The sequence below is a fragment of the Canis lupus genome, chromosome 32, assembly GCF_011100685.1.
Source record: "Canis lupus familiaris isolate Mischka breed German Shepherd chromosome 32, alternate assembly UU_Cfam_GSD_1.0, whole genome shotgun sequence".
Taxonomy (NCBI): domain Eukaryota; kingdom Metazoa; phylum Chordata; class Mammalia; order Carnivora; family Canidae; genus Canis; species Canis lupus.
The window spans coordinates 29,631,019-29,650,233 of NC_049253.1; the positions used below are offsets into that span (position 1 = coordinate 29,631,019).

At 40.5% G+C, this 19,215-nt stretch overlaps 2 protein-coding genes across 4 annotated transcripts in view; both read left to right on the forward strand.

Annotated features, from left to right (window-relative positions):
* C32H4orf36 (chromosome 32 C4orf36 homolog) overlaps positions 1-609 on the forward strand; it is a 30,388-nt gene extending 29,779 nt beyond the window's left edge. For all 3 annotated transcript variants that reach the window (XM_038582209.1, XM_038582210.1, XM_038582208.1), the window contains exon 6: positions 450-609. The gene's annotated coding sequence lies outside the window, so the exon portion shown is untranslated. The remainder of the gene's footprint in view (positions 1-449) is intronic.
* Positions 490-19,215, forward strand: part of SLC10A6 (solute carrier family 10 member 6) — a 28,209-nt gene continuing 9,483 nt past the window's right edge. The window contains exons 1-4 of the mRNA XM_038582207.1: positions 490-629; positions 729-1,254; positions 15,482-15,600; positions 17,405-17,493. Coding sequence (XP_038438135.1) covers positions 878-1,254; positions 15,482-15,600; positions 17,405-17,493 — 585 coding nt within the window. The 5' untranslated portion in view covers positions 490-629; positions 729-877. The remainder of the gene's footprint in view (positions 630-728; positions 1,255-15,481; positions 15,601-17,404; positions 17,494-19,215) is intronic.

Genomic DNA, 19,215 nt, shown 5'->3' on the forward strand with positions numbered 1-19,215 from the left:
GCTGACTCTGTTCTCCAAAAGAAAGTGACAGCTTCCTTGTATTATTTTGGGTACAGAAATGAGTTTCTACGTGTTTGATGAAACACATCAGGTGCTTAGTACCATATAATTCTTACAGGTGTTTAATTATTGGCTCTAGACACAGATTCTATTTCGAAAGAAAAAAAAACTGAGCGGTGCCTGGCTGGTTCAGTCGGTAGAGCTTGTGACTCCTGATCTCAGGGTTGTGAGTTCAAGCTCCGGTGTGGAGCCTACTTAAAAAAATTAAAAAAAAAAAAAAAACAAAAAACAAAAAACAAAAAACTGAGACTAATTCTGAGGCATTCCTGAATTATCCTTACTCCCTCCCGACGTTTCCTTAACTGACCCTTTGCTTTAATATTTTCAACAGAAATGTTTTGCTAATGATGTGAGGAGTGGCTTTGGCTTAGTGCCTTTGTTTTTTCCAGTCAGCCTCGCTCTGCACAAAACATTGCCTCCTGGTTCTTTGAGATCCCCATTGAATTTGGAGAAATTATGTCTTGGCATTCAACCTATTTTCCTGGAACACAATGCGATGCTGACGACACAGGCTAGTCACTCCACTTGACAATAAATGTGCTTGTCTCATTTCACTTGGATATTCAGTGGTGAGTAAGAAGTGGAAAGCCTGACTTACCACGGTTTATTATATGTTTCGTGCCCGTGATGATTACTTTTATAATGCCATTCATGAATACATTGATCAGATCAGGATGAGTCACCTGGCTGGCCACTAGCTATTGGAATGATTCTCCACGCATGACTGGGTTGCATTATTACAAAACGTGGAAGAACAGACCTGCCCTGCCATCGCGGCAGATGTTCATTTGTGATGCTGCCTTAAGGAGATGAAGAGATGAGAGCAAACTGTTCGAGCAGCTCAGCCTGCCCTGTTAACAGTTCGGAGGAGGAGCTGCCAGTGGGGCCGGAGGTACAAGGGAACCTGGAGGTTGTTTTCACAGTGGTGTCATCCGTGATGATGGGCCTGCTCATGTTCTCCTTGGGATGCTCTGTGGACTTCCGGAAGCTCTGGGCGCACATCAAGAGACCCTGGGGCATTGCTGTGGGACTGCTCTGCCAGTTTGGCCTCATGCCTCTTACAGCCTACCTCCTGGCCATCAGCTTCTCTCTGAAGCCAGCCCAAGCTATTGCTGTTCTTGTCATGGGGTGCTGCCCAGGGGGAACCATCTCGAACATTTTCACCTTCTGGGTCGATGGAGATATGGATCTCAGGTAAGTTACACTAGGAAAGCCTGGAAGTCTCCCCCTTGATAGCACTGACACTTTCATGTTAAAAACTCTGCCAATCTTTAGGTAGAGATTCCAGTGGGCAGCATTTTATGGAGTTCAGTCCTGGAAGGACATTTCTTTCTGAGCTTAAGATGTGCTTTGCTGCGATCGTCCTCTGTTTTACTGGCAACTGCTTCTCTGAGTAATTGGATTTGGTTCATATGTAATAGTGGAGGCAGATTTCCTCCTCACCTGATGGTCCGACCTAGGTGTGAACTCACTCTTCGCCCACGGTGGCAGCTTTAACAGTCATGGCTTCCTGTGTCCCAGGACATAGGCTGAGAATCCCAGAAGCTGACGATAGGGGTTTGTTCGGTGGGCGTGGTAGTGATGGTGGCAGAACCAGAATGAGATCCTCGTAGCTCTTGATCAGCAAGGGTTGCCTTTGCATCTACTCTATGAAACAAGTACTTGTGGGCACTGGATAAAGGAGGTTTTGGAGTATGTGATGGACATGTCCTGTTTTAAGGGGCGGTGGTGGCCTATTGAGTTGACTTGGGGAACAACGTAAAGACTTTTATGACTAAAAATGTTCTTTCTTGTTGTTTTGCAGACTAAACATTTATCACTGTCATCTCATTCCTTTGGTTTACACCAGGGACCTATCTCCCATTGTGGTGTAAATAAATGTTCCTGGCAGACATTAGGCTTTATCATTTATTTACTCTTTAATGAGGAAGAATTAATCATATATCTTTGGGAGTACATGCTTCGATGCTGAAAAAAGGGCATTTGAAGAAAGAATAGAGAAGGCACAATTGGAAAAATAAAAGTAAAAGACGGTGGTCTTTCTGGTTTCTTTGCTTACTTACGAATAGACTGTTTCACTTCCTGCCCAAGGGAAGAATGACTTATGAATGTAAATCTTTGTTCAATGTGTATGTCATTTAGTTGAGATTTATTATGCGATGCCTGAACCAATCAGAGGTGCTGATGGTGTGGGGAGTTCATTTCAGTGAACCAGCGATAGGTCTGGGTTTCTAGTTCCCTGCATGTGCTCAGTACTTAGCTTACCAATATATTTCACTTGTGAATTTTAATGGGCTCAGTTCAGGGAGATGAATTAATTTTCATATGACAATATGTTTAGTTTATATCAGGGGCTTGAAGAGCACTAATTCAAAAACATGCATTAATATACATTGCTAATTCCAATTAAAGAAAGTCAATTATTAGCACAATAATTGGAAGATGATAAATATTCTTCACATAGTCTACATATCAGTGATAAATTTTGGGACCTAAATATCTTTGTGTGTGTTTTTTTTTTTTTACCTAAATATTTTTGGAAAGAAAAAGGAATTTTACTAATTGAGTATGTTGCTAGGCATGAGGTAGACACTTTCATGTATTCTTTCTCTTCTTTCTTGGTTCTCAGAATAACCTTGTAAGTGACCTTTTATTATCCTGAATGTTACAGCTGAGAAAATTGTGACTCAGGTTGGTTAAGGAGGTTGCCAAATGCTATAGCTGCGTATGGAAGATGGCAGATTTGAATTCACATCTGTTTCTCATCAGTCTGCAATTTAGGCACTTTCTTCCATGCCATTTATTAACACAACTTGGTTTTCTGTTCTGAGTAAGAGTATAAATCTTAAACCAGTGTTCTCAAACACTTATGCTCTGGGAAAGAGAACATTTATTAACTTCATTTTTTATTAGCTGACATTATAATAAAAATACCAATGAATAGGAAGTCTATAAAAGATAAAGCTCATTTTGCTTCCTCTTGCCAACTCTATCCTTGATTAGCTTCACATTAGTCAAATTATTTAACCTATAAACCTCATTCCTCATTTATAAAATGGGTTAAAATTACCTATTCCCCACAAGTCTAGATTTTAAGGAGGAAAAATACATGCAGGATGCCAGGCACTTGGTCGGTATGTAATAAATATTAACTACTTCCCCCTTTTTTTGAATTCTGGTTTTGAATCTCACAAACAAAACAAAAATAAGCAGAAAACCCCCACAAAAAACCCTGTAAGAAATGAAATTTTAAAATGATGACTAGGGATGCCTGGGTGGCTCAGCGGTTGAGCGTCTGCCTTCAGCTAAGGGTGTGATCCTGGAGTCCAGGAATCGAGTCCACATTGGGCTCCCTGCAGGGAGCCTGCTTCTCCCTCTACCTATATCTCTGCCTCTCTCTGTCTAATGAATAAATAAAATCTTTAAAAGAATGATGACTAAATATTAGATTTTTAAAAGCTTATATATATGTGTAATAAAATCTTGATTCTCAGTAAAAATTGCATTGTAGGAGAAAATTCAGTATTATTGAGGGAAACAATGTCCAAGTTCATTATATCTCATCTGACTTGATTAGCAACAAAAATAACTTCTAAGCCAAAAAAAAAAAGTAGATAGTCCTTGATAGGAATTCTGTTTTCATGCTAGATAAAATTCATAAGAATTTAGAAGAACATCTTCATTTCATAAATGAGGAAATTGAGATTTAGCTCTCTGCAGGTCTCCCAAACATACTTCTCATGCCTTAATTCTATGCTTCACCTAATCTACCTGTAGTTCTCCATGTGTTCACCCCAAGCAGGGCTTTTCAGAATCAACATGTATGAGCCAGTTTCTGCATTCTGCATATCTGATGATAACACCTATCACTGTCACCTGGGCTCATCATCTCAGCATTCCCCTGTGGCTCCTTTCGTTCTTCAACTCATTCACTCAATCCAATGTCTAGACCTGTAGCTCATCCACTTGTGGGCCCAGTCACTCACAGCCAGTGCTTCCTGTTTATCTCCACTGCTGGTTCCTTAGGGTGGGCACTAAGGACCTAGCCAATTTCTTTCTTGGCCAATTGCAGTATCTTCACAGTATTCTCTCCACTTTGGGTCTCTCTACCATGGTTTTATAGTAAGTGGGTGAGGCAGACTCTGGGGTCTGACTGTCTATATTTAAATCCTCACTTGGGATCTCTTTCCTGTAACTAAATCGTAACATTTCCCTATGGTATTGTAAAGGTATTATAAATATGCATGTTATGCGTAGCAAGGTTTGTCAACACCTACTAACTTGGGTGGAAACTAAGCCAGGTCTAACCTACTTCTCGGGTTTGTTTCCCAATAAGCACAAAATAGTCTGTAGTCAAAATGGACTACTCACTGTTCTCTGAACACACCCACACTTTCCCGCCTTCCTTTGCCCCTGTTGTTCCCACAGCCTGGAATGCCTATTCTGTCCCTTCTAGTCACCAAGTTATCCTTCATTATAATCATTCTGGAAAGCAACTGATTGGTAAGTATGAAGAGCCTAAAAAATTATTCTGTTCCTGGACTGAGCTCAGCTAATCTTGCCTGGGTTCTTTTACATGTTTGGATACTGGATAAATGTAGACTGGTTTTTGATGGCCTTATCTGGGACAACTGGATTTTTTTTCCACATGGCCTCTCATTCTCCAGCAGGCTGGCCTAGACCTAATCATGCCACAGAGGCAGGGTGCTGACAAAGAGGAAGCATACAAGGTCTCTTGATATCTGGGCTGGAAACCAGTTCATCATCACTTCCACCACATCCCATTGGCCAATGCATTTTGCAAGTCCAGTTCAGATACCAGGAATGATAAAGTGGATTTTTTTTCTTGATGGATAACCTGCAAAGTCACGTTGCAGAGGGCATGGCTAAGAATGGATGACGAATTAGGGACATTTTTGTAGTCTACTGTACTAAACATGGACAGAGTTCTTGCCTTTGAGGGTAGGTCACGAGAACTAAGGTCTGGCATTATACTGTAGTAGCTAAGTGCACTCTGGAGCCAGCAAATGGGACTGTCACTTACTAACTGGGTCAACTTGGCAAATTATATAAATCCTTTAGGCTTCCTGAGTGCCTGGGTGGCTCAATTGGTTAAATGTCCAACTCTTGATTTCAGCTCAGGTCATGATCTTAGGCTTGTGAGATCGAGCCCTTTGTTGGGCTCCTCGCTGGGCATGGAGTCTGCTTAAGATTCTCTTGCCCCACTCCCTGACTTGTGTGCTCTCTCTCTCTTTCAAATTAAAAATAAATTCTTTGTGCTTCAATTTCCTCACTTCTAACATAGGGGGAAGCATAATCTACCTCATGGGTTGTTGTGAGGATTAAGTGAATATATATAAAGTGCTTAGAGTCTCACCTGGCTCAAAATGCTATGAGTCATTATATGTGGCAGGCAAAAGAGCACCTTGTCAGGGTCTGTCTTTTAGTCTTTGTCCAAGATGCTGTGTGACTTTGAGTGACTTACTTCTCTGGACTTCAATTTTCTCTTTGGTAGAATCAATGAGTTAGACTCTCTGAGGTCTTAAAAATGTACGTAACAAAATCTACCATTTTAATCATTTTCAAGTGTACAGTTCGGTGGCATTAGGACACTGACATTGTTGTACAATCACCAGCATCTGTCTCTATATAGTTCTTCTCTGCTCAAACTTAAACTCTGCACTCGTTAAACAATGACTCCCCTGTCCCTTCAGACCCTGTCAACCACCATTCTCCTTTCTGTCTCTATGAATTGGACTGGATATCTCATATAAGTGAAATCATAAAATATTTGTCCTTTTGTATCTGGCTTATTTCACTTAGCATAATGTCTTCAGAGTGCATCCATATTATATCATGTGTCAGAAATCCCTTCCCTTTGAAGGCTGTACATTGTACGTGTATATCCCATGGGTACATGTGCATACATACATCATGAGGTCCCATTCATCTGTTGATGGACACTCCTGTTGTTTCCATCTTTTGGGTATTGTGAATCATGCTGCTATGATTGTGAGTGTGCATGCCTGTTGGAGTCCCAGCTTTCAGTTCTTCTGGGTATAAGCCAGAAGTGGATCTCGGGTCATTTTAAGTTTTAAATATTTTGGACAATAGGAAAAGAAAAGCAAGTTATAAAGTCTGTGTCCCCTTCCCCCACCCCAGTTTTTAATGTTTCTTCGGAAACTGACAGAGTTGCTCCCTACCCCCCATCTCCACAGCACCAAATATGTACTTCTTGTCATCTGTAGGAGGGCATGGCAATAGCTGAACTACTTATCTGCCTGACTCATGAGCTCTGTGATCTCCTGGAGGGCTTGTTCACCTTTGCACTCTTGGTACCAGCCTGGCGGTGGTAGGTGCTCTGCAAATGCCAAGTGAAAGACTGAAGGAAAGCTTCGAACTGCTTGTATGAGATATAAAAACCCTCCTTGAAATGCGATCAGTTTATTGGTGCAACTCAGGACAACTCCCACTATCTTTGAGTTTGACAGCTTTTGATATACAAGGTCCATTCTTCCCCAAGGAGGTAGTTGTGTCCTGAGCTACTGGAATTCTGGTCACCCGTGGTGGAGCCTGAGGGGTTTGGTGGCTGTTTTTTGACCGTTGACCTTTAAAGTAGCTCTTGGTCCTTCAGCAGAGGCTTGTGAAATACAACTAAAGATTCTTCAGGTTACTCTGACATGACCTGGTAGGGACCTGAAAATCATCTTAAGAGACAGAACTTAAATTGAATCCATGCAACTTTCTTTCTTTTTCTTTTTTTAAAGATTTTATTCATTTTTTTTTTTTGAGAGAGAGAGAGAGAGAGAGAGAGAGAGAGAACTAGCAGGTGGAGGGGCAGAGGGAGGGGGAGAGAGGGAAGCAGACTCCTTGCTGAGCAGGAAGCCCCATGTAAGGCTCAATCCCGGGACCCTGGGATCATAACCTGAGCAGAAGGCAGACACTTAACTAACTGAGCCACCCAGGGCTCCTTCCATGCAAGTTTCTATAACTCTCTGTACCTTAGTTTCCTTCCCTATAAAACAAAAATAATACCTATACATATGGTGGGGTGCCTGAGTGGTGCAGCCAGTTAAGTGTCTGACTGGGTTTCATCTCAGGGTTGTAAGATCGAGCCCCACATTGGGCTCCACATGGAATTGGCTTAAGACTGTCTCTCCCTCCCCTCTGTCCTTCCTCCCGTCTAAAATCAATCAATCAATTGATCAATCTTTAAAAAATGTACCTACACATATGGTTATTGTATAGACGAAAAGAGGACATAGGGGTGCCTGGGTGGCTCAGTCAGTTAAGTGTGTGACTTTGGCTCAGGTCATGATCTCAGGGTCCTGGGATCGAGCCCCACATCTGGCTCCCTGCTCAGCAGGGAGTCTGGTTCTCCCTCTTCCCCTCACCCTGCTCATGTTCTCTTGCTCTCACTCTCTCTCAGATAAAATCTTAAAAATAAAAAGAAAACAGAGCATATATCTAAAAGCATGAGGTATAATACTTAGCAGGTAGTGTTCAATAAATGCTGATTATTATTGTTGAGAGGCAGCAGACAGGAGTAACATTTATATTTGGGGATGGAAGACCTGGCCTTGAACTCTTTTCTAGTGCCAAATCTGTTGACCTGATCTGATAGCATATCCCATGTCCCTGTGCCTAGCCAGATGGTTTTTAATTTTTTTCCAGGGGAGAAGCAAGTGTGTACTTTCATAGCTTTGAATGTCAGAGTTCCTGATTTTATTAGTTTGATACTAAAACAACATTTGAATAATTTCAAACCAATTGCAAAATGGTACACTTTAAAATAGACACTGCATTTTAATATAATGCACATATATGTCATTTCCTTGTTTTAAGGGAGGTGCAGGATTTACCGGTTTGTCTAGACTTGCTGAAACTGTCTCATTATTCTCTGTAATAATTGGGGATGGTGATGCCATTCTTCTCAGTGCAAGTGGAATCTTGTTATATGAACTAAGTTTTGCCAACAATTTTCCTATATGTGAACAGCCAAGAGACCTTGTTTAGCCACATCCTCCATTTTTGCTACACTGGGATTTCATGGCAGTAAAACAAAAGGTATGACTTCCACTGTACTCACACATGTTCACTGTGTGCTTTTACAGCTTTGTGGGTATTTCTAACAGTTGTCAGAGCACCGTCTTCAAGCATCACAGGCTTGAACATTTGTGAAGGGTAGAAGCAGAAACCTATGTAATCAAGAATATAGTATCAGTCTGATAGAAGTCTCACATTTGCTTCCCACAGTCATGAATCTTACGTTTCTGCTGTATGTGCCAAAGCAATTCAGTGAGAAAATGCAATGCAGCTTGTCCAGGAGTTCCAGACTAAAGCGATGTAATGTGGAATTTCTTTCAGGATTTAGTAATATGAAGAGCCAAGTAATATAGCATTATCATAGGCTAAGATTTTGGAAAAACTTCCTGTACACCCTCTTCATGGATAGAGGTTTGAGAGCTGGGGCAAACTGCTTTTCTCCCTTTATCTGTTCTCTAGTTAGGAAGAAGTCTTTGCTCCAAGTAAGCATTCTTAATAGGATAAAATAATTTTAAATTTCACATAGAATAAAACATATGTGAGAACTGCTAAGAAAAGTTTGAAGGGAAAAATTGAAGTGGAAGTATTTGCTTTGTCATATGTGAAAACACACTATGAAAACTCTGTAATTAAAAGTCTGATATTTGCTTAGAAAAAACATTTTGAAAAGCAAGAAAAGAAAAAACATTTTGAATACATTTGGACATTTAACATATAATGACTTTGGCACTTCAATTTAGTGGAAAATTATTTATTCAGTGAATAGTATTGACATACTTGCCCCTCAATATAGAAGACAATAGATTAGTCTCAGACCTTCTACCATATAAAATATAAATATCAGATGAGCTAAAAATATAAAAATAAAATTTCAACTTATAAAAAAGTAAGAAGTGGGGGCAATATTCAAATACCCTCAGGATAGGAGGAAATCTTTAACAAGACAAGAAACTCAGAAGCCATTTAAAAAATTGACAGATGTGAGTATCTCAGTGTTAATTATTTATTATGGCCAAAGCCATCAGTGTAGTCAAAAATATACAATAAGTTTGACAAAGCTATTTGTATTGTACATGATAATACATACTCTAATTTTAAAAGAGCTCCTATAAGTAGAGAAGAAAAAGACAAACAAGGCTGTTTGCAGAGGACATCCAAGAGGTCAGTAATATGAAAGAAAGCACAAACTCATAGAGAGTCAGGTATATAACAGAATAACAGATAATTTTTAAATATTTTCATGAGAATTAAAAGGGATTGATCATATCCAGTGTGGGCAAGATTGTGAAATGTAACAATCTTTTTGGAAAATAATTTGGTGGTGTCTATTAAAATAAAAAACAGACCTCTGATACAGCAATTCCACTTTGAGGAATCTGTTCTACAGGAATAAAAGAATTATTTCAAGTAAAATACAAATAGAAATGTTGATCATAACTTTGTTTATAGAGGAAAAGCATTCAAAGCAATTTATTCATCATTAATGAAGTGATTAAAGAAATTAAGGCATATTTAGATTCTGGTGTACTCTGCATTCTTTAAGCAAAAGAGTTTTTGCTGTATGTATTGTCTGGAAGGGATGTCTATGATTAAGTGGAGAAAAATAGCAATCAAGCTGCAGAGTAAGGTGTATTGTGTGATTGCTTAAAAAGAAAAAGATAAGGGATCCCTGGGTGGTGCAGCGGTTTAGCACCTGCCTTTGGTCTAGGGCGTGATCCTGGAGACCCGGGATCAAATCCCACGTCGGGCTCCTGGTGCATGGAGCCTGCTTCTCCCTCTGCCTATGTCTCTGCCTCTCTCTCTCTCTCTGTGTGTGTGACTATCATAAATAAATAAAAATTAAAAAAAAAAAAGAAGAAAAAGATAAAAAGGAAAAACAAAGAAAAAGCCCCTATTCATTGAATAGCAGCTATAAAATAGGACTGTGTAAAAGAAAGGCTTAAATAAAAAACTAAAAAGAAATTAGAAGGACAAATTAAATAAGAGGAGAGAGGAATATGCAGTCACCTGTGAATTATCTAAGTATGGATTTCTTTTTTCATGTTTCATTTTTAAAAAATTTTAAGAGATTTTATTTGAGAGAGAAAACACAAGCAGGAGGGGAAAGGCAGAGGAAGAGGGAGAAGCAGACTCCTGCTGAGCAGGGAGCCTGACTCAGGGCTTCATCCCAGGACTCCAAGATCATGACCTTGAGCCTGAGCGGAATGTAGTTGCTTAACCGACTGAGCTACCCTAGTGCCCTCTAAATCTGGATTTCTGGAAATCAGCTAAGTATTTGCTCCTTAAAATGCTGCTCACGTTTGTACTTGGAAAAGCATGATTTTAGTTATTTAGTAGAAAATCTCTGTTTTTCTGATTACTGTTGAGATGTTTGCCATTACAGTTCAGTGCAAAGGGGTCATTTCACTAAGATTTTCAAGGGTCACTTAACATAGGAAGGAGGCAGAAGAGAACATTGTCCTAGCACCAGTGTATTGACACATTGGTTCATTCTTTGACTCTTAATGTTTATTCAGTAATTATTTAATGAACTCCTCTAATGTGCCATAGCATGAGACTGCCAGGTCCTGGGATGGTGAAGTCAGTAAGATCTTTGCCCTCAAGCAACTCACAGTTGGCCAGTCTGCCACACATCAATAAGTAAACAAGCACTTATGTAGGGTACAGTATATGAGGTAATGCCAGTAAAAATGCCTCAAGGGCAATGCCAGCTGTGCCCCAAGGATAAACCTTCTAAGTGTAGAGAGGTACACAGCAGCCCTGAGGAAGGAAGAGCCCAAGGCCAGCCAAGTTTGGGTAGAAAAATGCTTTCGAAACCTCTGTGCCAGCTTATGCATCATACTATATTTACAGCAAAGCCCCTCAATATAAAATATGATAGAAAAAACCTAAATAGTCAGAATGGTAGAAGTGCTATACAGTCTCCCATACAGATGGACAGATGGAGGGGATACTTACTTATTTATTTTTTATTGTGGGAAATTTCAAATATATATAAAAGTGGAAAGAATAGTGAATTCTTTTGGTCTGATACACCTCAGCAGTTATCGACATATGAATCCATCTCATTTCATTTCTTTTATTTTTTTAAAATATTTTATTTATTTATTCATGAGAGACAGAGAGAGATTGAGAGAGAGAGAGAGAATGAGAGAGAGAGGCAGAGACACAGGCAGAGGGAGAAGCAGGCTCCATGCAGGGAGCCTGATGTGGGACTCGATCCCAGGACCCCAGGATCACGCCCTGGGCTGTAGGCAGGCGCTAAACCACTGGGCCACCCAGGGATCCCCATCTCATTTCATTTCTTTCTTTCTTTTTTTTTTCATTTCATTTCTATTCCCCACTCACCCAATGGAATTTTTTGAGGCAATCTCTAGACATTATTCTGCCCATAAATATTTTAATATTTGTCTTTGATAGATTGCAAAATATGGCCATTCTCACATGCACCTTCCTTTGCAATGTGATAAGGCTGGTTCTCCCAACCAGTTGGGGCACCTGTTCCCCATCCCTTGAATCTGGGCTGGTCTGGTGACTCACTTTGGCCAATAGAATGACACAGAAGTGATGTCCTATGGTTACCAAACTGAGGCTTCAACAGACTTTATAGTTTCTGCTTCTACTCTCCTGGAACTTCTGCCAAAACTGCCAGGTAACAAGATATATTGAATATATGTCTAATAACCTTGAGCACATGTCTTTTCATAGTTTTGACAGTACACCTTTGGAACTCTCATAATCACCTTTGGCATTGTTGGGTTAGAGGGTAATTGCCTGTTTCATTTTGCTATACATTGCCAAACTGTCTCAGGGGGTGTGCTGTTTGGCATTTTCATCAGCAATGAATGACAGTGCAGAGGAGTATTTTTTTAATTTAAATATTTAAATTCAATTTGCCAACATATAGTATAACACTCAGTGCTCATCCCATCAAGTGCCCTCCTTAGTGTCTGTCACCCAGTTACCCCATCCCTCTACCCTCCTCCCCTTCTGCATGCAACCCTTTGTTTCCAAGAGTCAGGAGTCTCTGGAGGAATATTTTTAATATCATTGATCAAAAATGGTTGCTATTTCACCAAGAGTATAAACATTCCCGTAGAAAATGTCAAAATAATCATACATTGTTTTGTAGGCAAAGTAATTAGTTGGAAACATTGGAGATCTGTATTATGAGGAAGGACGACGGTGACTTGCAGGCCTAAGGAAGTACTGGAGGACCCTTGTGATCCCTTCAGAAGGCCTGAGCTCTACAGAGGGTCTCCCTCCTCTCCTCCTTCCTCTTTAGAGGGCCAGGAGGTGTTTTATCTCTGTCTCTTGGCCACTTGTGCCATGGACGCAGATCGGGCATATACAGTGTGCATGGAAGTCTGCTGTGAGAACTCAAGCAATGACTATCCAAAAGTCTCCAGACTCTCTGGACCTGAAGTTGAGGTGGATAAACTCTTGCTCTACTGGGTTGTGCTATGTGATACTCCATTTGCCTCACCTCATCAAGTAGAGCAGCATTGACAATGTCTAGTAGCTGTTTGTACGTGCTTAGACAGATTGTGTGATTTTCCTCTGCAATTGAACGACATTTTCTTGGCCTGAAGAATATCTGATTTCCATTTACTTACTTCCCGTAACTTTACTGATTCACTCTTTCAGTGGTTTCGTCACCCAGGTAGGGACAAAGGACAGCCCATGCTTGGGAGTTGGGCATGGAGGTGAGGGAGGAAAGGATGGTTCTGGTGTAGAGGCACAAGAAACAGGGAAGGCTGGATGGTCCTGAATGGACATCTTGGGTTCTCATCCTCTTTGTTGTTCTGTTGGCATGTAGCCCTCATTTGAGGGCTCTCTTTTCTCAACTTTCATAAAGCATGACCTCCTCGCTCTCCACCTGATCCACTGTTTGCTCTTTCTCTACACGCACTATGGCTCTGCTCCCCACACCCCTGGTCTCTCATTATGTATGCCTTTCCCCCTTGTACTGAAGCGATGCATTTCAACAGGTGACGGAGTCTTGTTCTTCAATTAAGAAATGTCAACACTTAGAAAATAAGGCTTTATATATTTGGAAAAAATAGGAACAACATATAAATTTATGAAGCAATAGCATTCCATAAGATGCAATAGATGTACAGTAATCAAGATAGAGTCTTTACAGATCATGATCTCAGAGTTGTGAGATCGAGCCAGCATGGGCTTCTCACTAGACATGGAGTCTGCTTAGAATTCTCTCTGTCCCTCTCCTTCTGCCCCTCCCCCTTCTCTGAAAAAAAGGAAAAAAAAAAAGAAAAAGATACAGTCTTTAAAGGTTCTAAACCGAAGGATTTTTACTCCTCTATATTATGTTCTTGCAAATCCTCAAGACCCATCATACTATATTTGTTATTCTTTTCACTTGGAGACAATCTCAAACATGACAAAGATAAACAAATGAATTGTCCATCGGAAATTGTTCCAGCTTTGTTCAACAAAGATTAAAACTGTTCTGATTATTCTCATTTGTTTTCCTGGTAAAGCTGTGTGGCTTGGCTCTTGTCAGGCTGTTCGGATTTGGTTCATTGTGCTCCTGCACCTTCATTTCACTTCCCAAGATGGCCAGATTTGTATGTCTAGTGATGACAGCAGCTCTGGTCCTGAGTTTTCCTTTGCCTCCCCAGCATATTTCTGTAGATGTCCTACTATCATCCCTAACTTAACATGTCCCCTCAGATTGATGCTAAGTGGCCAGTTCTTCTGTTAACCACAGCCCTGTTTTGAAGTCCAGAACTCTTACTTTCTATTGTAACCCATCAGTGTACTTCAATTCCTATTTCCAATCACAGGATTATACCATACCAGACATCAAAGAGAACTTTTAATTGAGTCTAGCATCCCACATCAATTCTTTTTTGCTATGGTTCTGTAACTTCTCTCTCTGGCTCGTCTAGCTGGCTCTGAGGATCTGTGCTGTGGGGGTCCCTTCTCTATCTATGGGAAGCTTGCAGTATGTGGTATTTGGATAACCTCTTCTGACATATTTATAACACTCCACACTGGGCAAACGCTTAGCCTTGTGGCAAGTCTGTCCTGTTCCCACCTCCTGGTAGCAAAGTCAGACAAAGACATTATAGGAACAGAAAACTACAGACCAATATTCCTTACGAATATTTATGCAAACTTTTAAAAATGCAAACATTTTTTTTAAATGCAAACAGTTTCTAAAAAAATTATTGTTTCGGAGTTGGGGAAGGGGCAGAGGGAGAGAATATCCAAGCAGACTGCTGCTGAGTGTGGAGCCTGATATGGGGCTTGATCCCAGCTTGTCCTGTGCTGAAACCAAGAGTCAGATACTCAACTGACTGGGCCACCCAGGCACCCCTAATGCAAACATTTGTAACAGAACACCTTCATACACTGATGGCAGGAGTGTAAAATGGTGCAGCTGTTTGGAAATAGTATTTCCTCAAAAAGTTAAGCTATGATCCAGCAATTCCACTCTTGGTGTACACCTGAGAGAATTGAACTCATATGTCTGCACAAAAAATTATGTGCAAATGTTGATAGCCACGTTATTCACAATAGCCAAAAAGTGGAAACACCTCAGATGTCTCTCAGTTAATGGAAGGGCAGCAATAATGCGGTCTATCCACACAGTGGATATGAGTCAATCATAAAAAAGGAATGGTGTACTGATACATGCTCGAATGTGGATGAATTTTGAAAACATTATGCTAAGTGAAAGAAGCCAGACACACAAAAAAGGCCACATATGGTATGATCATATTCATGTGAAATGTCCAGAATGGGAAATCCTATAAAGACAGAAGGTATACTGGTTGCCAGGGGCCAGGGAAAGGAGAGAATGAGGAGTGATAGCAAATGGGGTATGTTTTTTTTCTGGGGTGATGACAAAATGATGGAAATAGATAATGTTGCATAGTCTTGTGAATATGTTAAAAACCACTTTAATTAATTTTATGGTTTATGAGTTATATCTTAATAGAAAAAACTGTCTAAAGGAAAAAAACCTTTATAGTGCCTAGCAGAATATTAAAGGTAAGTAGGTTCTCAAGTAAATATGAGTTAATGGATGAGCACCAAATATTTCTGGAAAACTTTTTCTAGACCACAACTACTGCCATCATTTGTTGAATAACAACACAAGAGTGAGCTTCAAGTAACTTACCCCATGTAATCTCTAAGGCGTGTCCTGGGAGTTGGTTTTGGTCAGGACTTAAATTCATCATTTCAAACTCTTCCTCTTTTTTTTTTTTTAAAGTAGGCTCCAAGCCCAATGTGGGGCTTGAGCTCAAGACCCTGAGATCAAGAGTTGCACACTCCACTGACTGAGCCAGCCAGGGACCCCTCAAACTCTTCCTCATAAGCATCATTTTATTTTCACCTTCAGCATCACCATGACAACCTGTTCCACAGTGGCTGCCCTGGGGATGATGCCGCTCTGCCTCTATCTCTACACCTTCTCCTGGAATCTTGAGCAGAATCTCACCATTCCGTATCAGAACATAGGTCTGTATGGGGCTTGTGAAATGGAATTATAATTATAACAGTGATGGTAATGATATTAGCTGGTTTTTTTTTTTTAAGATTTTATTTATTTGAGAGAGTGAGTGAGAGAGAGAGAATGAGCAAGAGGGGGAAGGGGCAGAAGGAGAGGGAGCAGCAGACTCTGCAGTGAGCAGGGAGCCAGACGTGGGACTCGATCCCAGGACCCCAGGATCACAACCTGAGCCGAAGGCAGATGCGACTAAGCCACCCAGGCATCCCAGCTGTTGTTTATTATGTGTGCCCTCTATGTGGGTATTTTAAAAAAATATTTTATGTATTTATTCATGATAGACACACAGGGAAGAGAGAGAGAGGCAGAGACACAGGCAGAGGGAGAAGCAGGCTCCATGCAGGGAGCCCAACGTGGGACTCGATTCCGGGTCTCTGGGATCATGCCCTGGGCCAAAGGCGGGTGCTAAACTGCTGAGCCACCCAGGCTGCCCTGTTGGTTTTTAAATAAACTAATTCCCTAACACTTCTATAGATTCTATTACTGGTTCCATTTCCTGGATTTATAGGATGATAGAAGTTAGGTAACTTCACCAAGTTTGTGGAGCTGATCAGCGAAGAACTGGAATCCTGACTCTGGGATCTGATGGCAAAGTCCAAACTTTTTTTTTTTTTTTTTAAATCCAACATGAATGCTTCCTTCTGATTATTAGAGCGCATCCACATGTCACAACCATACCCATAATTCTTCCATATCTCCTTTCCTGATTGTCACTTCTCATTAAACTGCCCTTTTTCTAGAGATTTCAGTCAACTTACCAGGCTTGGAAGAAAACCATGGTGAAATGATAAGGTTATTCTCATTTGCTCAGAGTTTTTGGAGAATTGGCAGAAACTGTGATTCTTAAAACTGTCAATCTGGAGTCTCAAGTAATCACTTGAAAGGCCCGTAGTTAAAAAACGTGAATAGAGAGTCACGTTCTGCTAATAACTGAAGCCCATTGAATTTGTAAAACCTGAGGGAAAGCTTAGAAATCAGGATTTTATGTGCAACTTTTTCTGATCAGTCAGTTGTTTACATATTCTGTTTCGATAATATATTCTAAAAGGCACTTGTAAACAATTAAAGCCCAACATGTGATGAGCAACTCCTTTGACTTTGCAGCCAGTATTGCAGGCATCTGGCCAGATTTGGAAATTGACACATGGAAAGTTAGGTGTGTGTGTCCTGTTGGCAAGTGGATCCCTGCTCTCCGCTGAGCTTGCCATCAATGCTTTTATTCACTCGTGCTAATTAAAAGGCATTTTTTTCCCCACCCACCTTTGGGTTACCTGGCTACATTTGCAGAATGAGAAGTTGCTTTGGTATGTGTAACAGATGCTGTTTTTATATCTGCAATAGGAATTCTTTACTTTGTGAAACAAGCCAACCCATTGGCTTCAAATGGGGAAAATAACAGCTGTGGTTGTAGAGGGGTGATCCCATGCAGAGCAACCAAGGGATTTTTACAGACTCCTCCTGTTTTCTAACTTTTACATTTCTGGCTGTCTCTAAAATTCCGTGTCACCGTCAGAGGGATTTTGAGAGAGAAATGACGAAACATGAATAGTGGCATTCAGTAGTAATGTATACCCTTCAAAGACCATCTTCCAAAGATTTTTTCTTTCTTTACATTGGAGGTGGATGCAGATATATAAAATGCAGCCTTTATTAAGCCTTTATCTAAAGCCTTTATCTATTTGAAATAGAAATTGTTGAGCACTGGGCAGTCAAGGTGAGAGGGGATACCATCTGATGGATTTTTCTTCTTCTCAGGAATCACCCTTGTGTGCCTGACCATCCCCGTGGCCTTTGGTATCTATGTGAATTACAGGTGGCCTAAGCAATCCAAAATCATTCTCAAGGTAAGCAGCTCCATTAACATGGTAGTTAATGCATCCTTAGACTCAGAGATCGAAAAGACAGAGGAGGCAATAACTGGAACAGAAAAGCCAGTCGAATACAGCCCCGCACCTAGCAATTTTCCTTAAATGTCCTGCATTTTTGGATCTTACCTTCATAAATCCTCCGCTCTTGTCAGCCATGCTCTGTCTTTCCCACAGACCCATACACTGAGGCTTATGACACACTGGCAAGTGTGGGACTCTTGCTTTAGTGACAGGAAAGTGAAGGCCTGGGTGTGGCCGGAGAAAACCCAGAGCCCATGTATTCACCAGGCTCTGCACAAGTGCTCTCAAAGTGAGAGCTCTTCAGGTGTGCAAGTGGTGGAACCTCAGTGTTGAAGAGTAGGGGTGGTTTCACGAATAAGTAGGGCTGTTTTTCAGAAGCATTCCCGAGGAAGCTTCTGAGGTTGTCTTTTGTACACATGAATAAGTAAGTGCTGCGGACTAAATGAGAAAGTGTCAGAATGAAATCACGAAGCATACACCGAAGAGCCTGGCCATGGATTGATGGTAACTGGAACCTCTGACCTCCTCTTGACTTTCTGGCATTGTCTTCTGTTGCTGGAGGAACAAGCAGATGTCCATGTTTTAAAACATACCTCTAAAAACATCTAAAAATGACTTTTAAAAATATAAAAATAGCTTTAAAAATGTCGAGGCATTCTCAACAAAGAGGGCAATATCCTAGGGTGCTCCAGGTTTTTCTGATTACATATCATTTTAGAAGATGTAATAGCATTTATGCTATTTTATGAAGATTTTGAAAATGCTTCACTCGCATTTTACATTTATAAAGAAATAAGCATTTAGGGCTAATTGGAGGTTCAGCAAATACATCTCAGTTCATTTCGATGTGTGGTCTATGGTTTGGTTCTTGCTGTCTGGCTCCCCCTGACAGGGCGCTGCCACTCCCTGTGCCTGCACAAGTGGATGTTGCTTTTTCACTTTGGCACAAGATAGAACAACTCCCACTATTCTTCCGGTCCAACGAGATTAAGTGGGGAAGGAGGGTGGACAAGCAGACAGATCAGTTGTGCCACAGAGAGCTGGAGGAAGACTTAAGTGTCGTGCATTTGGATTGCATATGACTTGGTGACCATTATTTCAGTAGGAGCATGGCAGTGTATGGTTATAATTTTACAAGAGGACAGAGTGTGTTCATGGGAACCTCTTACTTTTCAAATACTCTTAATTTCTGATAAAGTACTAGCAAGTACTCTGTTTTGTTAGGATAATTTTGGTATTTCCAGATCCTCTATTGGTCCCTTAGTGTCAATGGAGAAATCAGATTAATCTGTATATGACTTTTATTATCTGTAAAGAGCAGATTTAAAACCCCTTTCTTTTGCCTGTGTCATAGCATGCGTGGCAGAGGATATTTAACAATACGCATAAATATTCTAGAGCACGTTAGTAAAAAATTAGGGTAATTTCATCATTTTGATATATTTTCATTCTGTTCTTGGTCCTCTTGTAATGTTAGATCTGATACACATTCTGAACAAATTGCTCTTGGTGAATTTTTAAACTTTGAAATCCTTTTTTTTTTTTTTTTTTTGATAGAAAGACGAAGAGGGATTTTGACAATCAGAGAACTTCTTTGTGTGTTCCAGCAACTTCCCATTAAGCAGGGGCCCAGTCTGTCTTTGTATTTGAGCAGTAAAAATCATCCCATAGCGCATG